This window comes from Pavona decussata, unplaced genomic scaffold (genome assembly GCF_977016875.1).
Source record: "Pavona decussata unplaced genomic scaffold, jaPavDecu1.1 SCAFFOLD_254, whole genome shotgun sequence".
In the NCBI taxonomy this organism is placed as follows: Eukaryota; Metazoa; Cnidaria; class Anthozoa; order Scleractinia; family Agariciidae; genus Pavona; species Pavona decussata.
Window position 1 is genome coordinate 539698 of NW_028145657.1, and position 9371 is coordinate 549068.

Consider the following 9371-nt stretch of genomic DNA (forward strand, 5'->3'; position numbering starts at 1 on the left):
GGAACGCTTGTCATATTGCCGTTCAGCTTGTCACTTAGTGTATTTAACCTGACAATTGTAACTGCCGTTAAAGCACCAGGCTAAAGCAAACAAAAAAGACTCACAAGAGACCCACAGACCGGTCAACCGATGCGAGCTTTTCCGATGTTTCGGTCTTTTCGCGTATTTTCACGCAAACTCTCATGGATACTCGCACCAGGCATGCATTTTGTGTCTGCACGATCCTGGTGAGAGGGCTCCTCGTTTGATGGGTGCATATGTGCAATCCAGCTCTCCGAATTGCTCCGTTTTATGGCAGACCCGGCAACTACTCGCTTTGCCAATATAGAGCGGGAAAATGGGCCTTACTGGTCGTATCGAATGCCACTTTTTATATCCACTTTTCTTTCTCTGTATTACTTTTGAGTATGAAAGAGTCTGTATACGTTCTACAGTGTTGTAATCCATACCTAGTCGGGGTAAAAGACGTGCAATGTACTTAGACCAAATGGTAAAAAACAATTATCCCCTTTTTTTCTCAGTTTTATTTTTGTGGATGAAAGAGTCTTTATTCGGTCCACAGCGGTACGTGCTGAAAACCATCCCCCATTTAAGACCAGACGGTATAAAAGACATGCAATGTACTTTAGACCAAATGGATGAAATATTTGATCCAATTTCAAACACCAGTATGAATTAAATCTAATTGAGTTATTTATGTATTCATACTTAGAGGAAATTTGCCAACTGCTTTCTCCGATTACTTCTCAAAGTTTAATGCTATTCATATGCATTATACCAGATCTTTTGAAAAACTACAAAACGTATATCAGTTGAAATTAAATTTAATATGGAAGATTCTCAATATACAGAACACGCTCCCAACTGGTTTAAAGGAAATTAAAGCTCTGCAGATATTCAAGAGAAAATTATTGAAATCTTTTGTACGACAACATAGTGACTCATGGAGGAATTACCTGTTTTGCAGACAAGAATGGTAAGGCCACCATATATAATGTGAATGTTGAGTTTTTGTTATAGGAGTCTACTAAGAAAAGCTTGTATGAGCTTGCAGAGCAGTCTTCTGCTACTTAATGATGGAATTGATTTAAGCACATTGTTAAATTTATGGGCAAATAAATAACTTCAATCTATAACAGCTCCAAAACCATACCCACTAGGGGTGGTATATACCTAGACTGGTATACCTGTTATGGGCGATTACCCCACCCCCCACGGGTCACCTCGTAGAAAGACCTTAGAAAGCTGATACTGGCTCAAATCAGTAAAGTTAAAGAACGAAGGTCAAAAAAGGTTTCTCACTCTCAAATATTTTCTATCTCTTCATTTCTACCGATCGACGAACCCTGAGAATGTGAGTGCCCGGAGAGTTTAACATGCATGTGCCAAGTTTATTTACAAACCGTCACAAGAAGCCAGTTGTCATGTTGTTTGTCTAAGAAAAGTTAATAAAGGTTAATGCCTCACGCCGAGTTTTGAACATTCGCCAAAGCGGCGTATTTCAATCGGTGTTAGATACCGTAGCTCCTTTGCATTATTTGAGTCGGCTGTGATCATCAAGAACAATAGATTACTTTTTTTAAGAAGGTAAGTTTCTTACATCATAAATTTCATGATTACCTTTATAGAAAGTGTTTCATTTACATCAGAGCACAGAGTAAACTTAGTTGGTATACGTGTGGCTCAATTATTTATTTAGTTTCCCTTCTTAGATAGTTCCCGGCCTTGGTGATTTTTAGTTGTACATATTGTTGTCTACAGTATTTGTTAGAAAAAGAAAATGGATTGAAATATTTTCCTTCCTGTAACTGCATTCAATTGAACTATAATTTTATATTGCTGAGAGAGTGATGACTCGTACCGCTTTTATTTGCTCAGGCACATAAATGATTCTTTTGTTTTGAATACAGAAAGCAAGTTTATTATATTTTTAGCATCGCGATCATTTTAGCTCAGCTCAGTTCAGGTTTTTCTTAGTTTTAAAACAATTCTTGCTCCTTCTCTGTTATGAGTCTACATTATTACGTAAGGTTTTTGTCAAAAGCAGTCATTTTTTGTCAACACAATGCATTGTTCAAAGATTCGTTGATCACGTTCGTGTGACATATCATTATTCACCCGCAAAGAAAGAGCGATTTATTGAAAAAAGCGAGACCACCACCATAGCTACACTTTGAATGGATACGTTCATTTTTTATGCGAGTTTCACCTGTTAACCCCTACGAGTATCTTCTTCCGAGACAGACACACGCACGTGCATGCCATAAAACGACGTGTAGCCGGGACCTACGTGATTGCTATATTTAATAAGAGGAATAACATTTATAAAGCGCATTTTGGCATGACAATCCGAAAATCCTTCTGTATGTGAATGGAGTAAATTTTACAAACTAAATACATGGGCGCTACTGTAGGTTGGTTAATGCATTTTCGTGTTGTTTCCTTAGACAAAAAACGTGACTCCACATTTTATGTATTCACCTGGCCCCGACCTCGTTTAACGAGTTCCGGCGGCATACTGCTGGGTGTAACCCTGCAGTGGACCCCAACCACAGACAAATATCATTTAACGGAACAAGCCCAAGCACCCCTATTCCCTTACTCAAAGTTGGAAAAAGAAATATAAACATAACCCGTTTTCGCTTAGAGAACCCAAAGTTTTACACTGTCAACAAGTATCCCTGTTCTAGGGAGGAGTACGTAGCAATCACTCATTAGCCTCATACCTCAGAAACCCAGTGTTAATCCTTATGCCTACCATTTAGGCTCAAAGTTCAATTTTTACCTTAATTATCAAATTCCTTTGAAAGCGTGCAGAGGTTTTTGTGGCACGTGGAGTACATATGCATTGGGATTAACCTGAGAGTAGCAGACTGCGGGGCCGGTCGGAAAAAGCCGTGAAAATATACAGAAATCTCTCTTTATACATGGCAAATGAATGTATAAAATGAGATAAACCATAATTATAATCCTTATAGTAGCTAAATTTATTTTCTGGAGGGATGGTTGAGAAACTTCACCTTTGTAGTCATCCAAGAGCCACCAAGTGAATAATAGGCCTTGGCTTGGTCGTTCCATTCGTATTATTATTACTATTATGTATACAGTATTATCATTCTATTTTTAATTCTCAAATTATGTCTATTCTCCTCCGTTTTTTAGAAAAAAGACGTTTTCTTACGATGGCCATTTGTTATCGCTTGCCTCCTCTGGCTAAAGAAGCAGTCGCTGAATTTTGTTCCACCTTCATTTTATTGGTGAGTAGAGCGTTCATGCTCTGAATGTTTGAGATGGATTTGTTCTGGTTTTTTTTTTATATATATATATATGTTTCTTTGGTGTTTGGTGTTTTCTGTGGGTTGTTGGTGTTGTTGTTCTTGTAGAACTACACCTCGAAAATTGTCCTGGCAAGGATTTTCAAAGTTTTGTATGAAGATGCAGATGTTTATTTGTTTTAATTTAATAATTGCATACGGCAAATAAAAAGATTCTATACAAGTTCCCATGTAAAATAATAAGAGAAGCTTGCAAGAAGCCAAGCAGACGTACATTTCTTTACACACTTTGGTTCGGCTCCTTTTTGTCCTAGCAGATCCCTTTCCTCAAAGTACTGAGAACCTAAAACCTGATTCAATGGGTTATTAGGCAACGATTTTGCGTTGGATCAGTTATTTCTCTTGCTTTCGTTTTTTTTTCCGCATTTCCCTACTAATTATTGACAGCAAACATAATGAGCCTCTGTCGTCCTTGGTGTACATGAAAAGGCGTTGAATTCACAGAGATTTGAAGCAGCTTTAGTAGCGATTTCATACTGGCCACGCTTGCTGCAATCTTACAATGACGGAGTTGATTGTCAGTACGTTGAGATAATAGGGTTAGTTTCTAACGAAACTGCGGTGCTGCGTCGGTGGGGAGTAGAAACGAATGTTTAGTTTATGAAAAGGGTCGATAACTAAAGGTAAATTGGCCACGTACCGTGAAGAAATTCGAGTGCTGACGTTTTGAGCGTTAGCCCTTCGTCAGATTCGCACTGATGACGGATAAATGCTCGAAACATTAGCACTCGGATCTCTTCACGGTGGCCAATTTACCTTTAGTTATCAGTACTTTGAGGTGTTATGCAGCAGACGGAGCTGAGCGCGTGCGATGTTAGCACCAACTCGTCCAAGTTCACCGGCGGCCCCGGCTTGGGTTTCCTGAAACAGCTCTTTTTGCTTACTTCGAATGCGCTCTTCTCTTACAGCATTAGACCTACATTTAAGTCATCAACAATTGCTAGAAGTCTACATTAATTTCAAGTTGTACTTAAAGTTACCTCAATCGTGTCTACCGCCCTAAACACGTCTTTTTTTCCCTTTATCTTTTGTTTGTTTGTTTTGTCTTGTTTTATTTACATGCAGATATTTGGAGTGGGTTCAGTGGCTCAGATGGTTCTCAGTAGCTCGAAGTTTGGAAATTTCTTTTCTGTCAACTTCGGTTGGGGAATTGGGGTCACACTAGGCTGTTACTGGGCCGGCGGAATTTCAGGTAATTAAGCGCGTATACAAATGCTACAAGTAACAGTAGACCCTGAACTCAACCCGCCTGCGAAAACGAGAGCAAACAAGTCAACGTTTCACCAACTTTCTCTATCGCTGTGCTCATGAAAGTTAACCTTTTCACATTCAACATGTCATTTAATCTGTGAATGGACACACTTAAAGAGTTTATCCCGACAGACTGAAAATGTTACAACAATCTTGCATCGCGTAACAATGTTCAATAGCTTTCATTTTAAGTGTCACCCTTCAGGATTTTATGGACTCGAAATGTTATAGAAGCACTTTGTACAGTTTAATAAAAAGTAGAATGGGAAATTACTACTCAGTATCTTTAAGTAATTTCGCTGGAATGATCACACTTTTAACAGGAATAAATTTTATCCACAGATTCAAAATGAAAGAAGCAGCTTGTACAGAATAATAAAACACTAGAACAGGAGGGAACTACTCAACAGCTTTTGGTCTAATAAATATCAGAACCTCTAAATATCAGACCCACTTGTACAGAATAATAAACTGTAGATCTGCTTTCAGTTGATTAACTTTCATACTTTAGGAGTCAGAAGTTAAAATCACTCACCTTTTCCAGGATAATATAGCACCACAGGGGAGTACGTTCAGTAGCTTTTTCATTTGAATGCCCTCACCATCGTCTTCACCTTGAAACTTAAAACTACCGCAGGAACGTACAAAAAGGAGGAAACACATTCTACGACTGCCATTGAAGAAGGTAGCATAAAAAATTCACCTATGTACAAACTACACAGTGTATGATGTTTTGCAGGCGCACACATGAATCCCGCAGTGACCCTGGCTTTTGCTGTTGTGAGAAGACTTCCCTTGAAAAAAGTTCCCGTCTATTGGTTGGCACAAATGCTGGGCGCGTTTGTGGCTTCGGCTTGTGTTTATGGAGTGTACTACGGTGAGTAGACAATCAATAATAAGGTCCAACTTTTCTTGATACATAGTGTGCTCATATCGAATTTTACATATTCTATAATCTGTTTACAATCCCCTTTGTGTTGTTGTGTGTGTTGGCCATGTTTGATTGCTGAATTCGTTGACTTACATCTGTCTTTTCATAAGATTGCAAAGGAGAGTACAACTGTTAAAGGGGGTGGGGGATGAAGTGACCAATGGGAGTCTAATGTGGAGTGATACCTGCACACACTTAAAGAAGGCGGCTCACAGAACTCAGCGAGTGGACTACAACTTTAACATATCTTTCATTTCAAAGAGCACCGCGAGAGCAAAACGTTTCTCCACTATTCCAACGCTCTGAACACCCTCAAAATATTTACCAAATGACACTTAGCATAATGCATCTTTGACCCACATAAAATATGTTATATCAAAATTTAAAACACAGGAGTAAGTGAGAAAAAGTAAACTATAAATGCACGCAGAAGACGAACGGAGTTTTATTTTTGTTTGTCTCAGATGCCTTGAACGCTTTTGACGGAGGTGTCCGACAGATACTGGGTCCGAATGGTACGGCAGGAATCTGGGCAACATATCCACAGTCCTATTTATCAACATGGAACGGACTCGGTGACCAAGTAAGTCACCCTTTTAGCATTATGATTTTGCTAGCCTCTTAAAACCATGCCTACCGTAATTTATAAAATTTCCACTGCACGTTGGTACTGTCAACCAGGTCCACTTGTTCAATAAACGGATAACTTGATCCAGTGGACAAATCGCTATCCAGTCGATAAAATCTATTGGTTGGAGTACATTTTATCCGCTGCGTGGCAGTCTTTTTTGCTAATCGTTTCATTCTCACAGTACGCGTGTCTGTTCTCAAACTTAGAGCAATGCAGTTGGTGTCTTGGCCAGGAATCCCTTCAGCCACAGGCACCCACGAGACCACGACGCAGTCACTGAATTGTCCTGCAAACGGCTGGAAATTGAGCCTAGGTTTTAGCAATTAAACTGTTATTCGAGTTAAATAATTTATTATTCATGCATTAATAAATCATTTATTTTTCCTAGGTGCTTGGCACCGCGCTGCTGGTCGGTTGTATCTTCGCTATCGTCGATCAAAACAACAATGCCCCCGACAAGGGCGTGGCACCAGTCATGATTGGTCTGGTGGTGTTTGTTATCGGCGCCACTTTTGGGTTCAACTGTGGTTATGCCATCAATCCCGCTAGGGATCTGGGACCAAGATTGTTTACTGCAATGGCTGGATGGGGCACTGGGGTGTTTACGTGAGTATCGAATATCTCTTAAAAGATGGAGCTATTGCTACAGCCCATAGTTGGAGGCAAATCCTTGATTATTATCAATATCAATTTGCTGGTTGGAAGATTATATCCTATCTGGAATTCACATTACGGAGTTGCTCCAGAATGTAATTCGTACAAGATGTTCTGAGATTTCGGGCATCCCGTTTTCGCTCTGACGAAGGGTTAACGCCCGAAAAGTCTACTCAGCACCCGAATATCTTTACGGTGGCCAAATTATCGAATCAGCTCAGTAAAACCAAATATTTATTAATTTCCTTATGATCTTAGGTTGATTTGCCACATACAATCCACTTGTAACATAGTTAAAGGCGTTGTAAACTGTCCTCAGCCAGCTCTTAGGATAATTACGTACGTCATTATGTTGAGAAATAAAAAAATGAAACAACTTTTTAACATCCTGTTATCCCCAAACGTTTCCTGCTGAAGAGTGCAACCTATGATGCATGAATCAGTGCAATTTCTAATACTCTACATGTTCCTCTCAGAGCAAAGGAACAGTTACTGACAATAGCACACTTTAAATTTCACAGGGCAGCCAACAACTGGTCGTGGGTGCCTGTGGTTGGCTGTTTTCTTGGCGGAATCCTGGGCGCCCTGATCTACATTTGTCTCATTGAGATGCACCACGACTCAGAAAACGACGGGGAGACTGGGTACGAACTCGAGTGTGTTGTTACGACCATGCCTGAATGCAAGACTCAGGGAAACGAAGTAGGAAAGGGAAACATGGCTTTTAAAGACGGAGCCATAGACAACAACAACTAAAAGCCACGTAGTATTAACAACTAATGAAGCCTTGTAGCGGAAGTTTCAAACATAAAGGCAAATTAGAATCAAGGGAAATCTACATTGCTGTGCAATGATCCTCTCTAGGTCAATACATTTGTCTTTCTTTTTTAGTCACGGCTTTAAAGCATTGTATGTTACAAAATCATTTAATGGAACATTTACTTAAGATCATAGCTAAAGCAAATTAGAATCAAGAGAAAACTACATTGCTATGCAATGATCCTCTCTAGATCAACATTTGTCTTTCTTTTTTAGTCACGGCTTTAAAGCATTGTATGTTACAAAATCATTTAATGGAATATTTACTTAAGATCATAGCTAATGCTGCTATAATACTAACAGCTGAATTATTATAATTATTAAGGCAGAGGATAGTTTAGATTTTCGAGTAAATTAAATCGTTGACTCAACTATGTATAGAAGGCTTGAAAGGGGTTGTTGCTGCGCGCTCGCGTAACCTACTGGCGACATACCAAGGGTGCATGCGTCAGCTAAACTAGTCCATATTTCTTTCAATTGTCACTCGTGCAGCATACTAGAAGTGAAAAATCTATCGGTACTAAGTCCTTGAGTCACCCTTTCCCGCCAAAAGATGTGACGAATAGCAATTTAATTGTTAGTGCTCTCCTTTGATTGGGTTTTCAGTGAACTGTGGGCGTTTCAAATGTCCCCTGAGACCCGTTTAAAAATGAATCTATTCGGGAAAGGGTTTGACTTTAGGCTTATGAGCTTATGAGGAATGGAGCCTTCGTGTCATGGGCTCCTTTTTCTCATACTTCCAGAGAAGTTAAATAACGTGGCAAGCTTTCTAAAAAAAAGCAGCAAAAACGGTAGCTCAACGACCTCATTATTCAGAAATAATTTAGTACTTCTTTATGTGGAGCTAACGTATTACCATAGTAACCAACATGATGTCGCAATTGACCGATTAAGGCTGTCCACGTGACTAAAAATACTTTTCTCACATACACTATAACGACGAGAACTCCCTTGGAACCTCCTTATGAAGTTTGGCAGGAGTACGCTTTTCGCTACACATTACATATTTCATTACAACGCAGTGCAAACTAAGGATAAAACTTAATGCTACAAATACCTTATTACTGACCATTTTTAACTGAACTACGGAGAACAAAAGTACTGCGGTGAAGTCTCCTTTGTGCATTTTTATTCCCTTTCAACACAGTATCCTACCTAAACTTTCTTGACAAAATCTGGTAATGAGTAAATGGTCTTATTTACTTAATATTTGTAGATGAATAGCCTCAGAATAATGATTAAAATACACTTGTATTTCATGTTTAAAGTGTCGGATTGTTTGAGATTCCGAATTCATAAGACTTCCTGTTTCGTTAAGAAACTAATTTAAGTTAACTATAAATTTTAATTATAATATTTAACTTAATTTAAGTCTGATGAGATTTAACTGATACGGAACGAAAACCATTGGCCAAAATTTTTACCGTCGGCTGAGAAATGCTGCGTTTTTTAACCGATATCTGAGAACAGGACCACATAACGGATATTAAGTGGTCCGCTGAGAAACCAGAAAAGGGGATACGACATATTAATGAACTACACATGGGGGCTGACCGCAAGATAGGGTTGGTATGCGAAAGGTCAACTAAACTCGAAATTTTAGTGCTGTAGAGGGACACAAAAGTAGATTAGAAGCAATTATTAAATCCAAATACTAATACTTCCTGTATCGTTAAACCAATTAACAAATGTTCTCACGGCTACATATCAACGAATGACCTGCATAATCAATCGAGTCTGGTTTTCCTGG

General features: G+C 39.0%; 1 protein-coding gene across 2 annotated transcripts; it reads left to right on the forward strand.

Annotated features, from left to right (window-relative positions):
- Positions 1-1435: 1435 nt before the first annotated feature.
- LOC146456422 (aquaporin-7-like) lies at positions 1436-8882 on the forward strand. Of its 2 annotated transcripts, XR_014858816.1 has the most exons (8): positions 1436-1587; positions 3163-3257; positions 4401-4527; positions 5326-5463; positions 5982-6100; positions 6537-6754; positions 7324-7666; positions 7813-8882. XR_014858816.1 is itself a non-coding variant. In XM_085093120.1 (7 exons), the coding sequence occupies exons 2-7, from the start codon at positions 3183-3185 to the stop codon at positions 7556-7558; spliced, it is 912 nt and encodes a 303-aa protein (XP_084949246.1). In that variant the 5' UTR covers positions 1436-1587; positions 3163-3182; the 3' UTR covers positions 7559-8882. The 2 variants fall into 2 exon arrangements, 1 of the variants encoding a protein (XP_084949246.1); XM_085093120.1 differs by having other exon boundaries at positions 7324-8882.
- Positions 8883-9371: the final 489 nt, after the last annotated feature.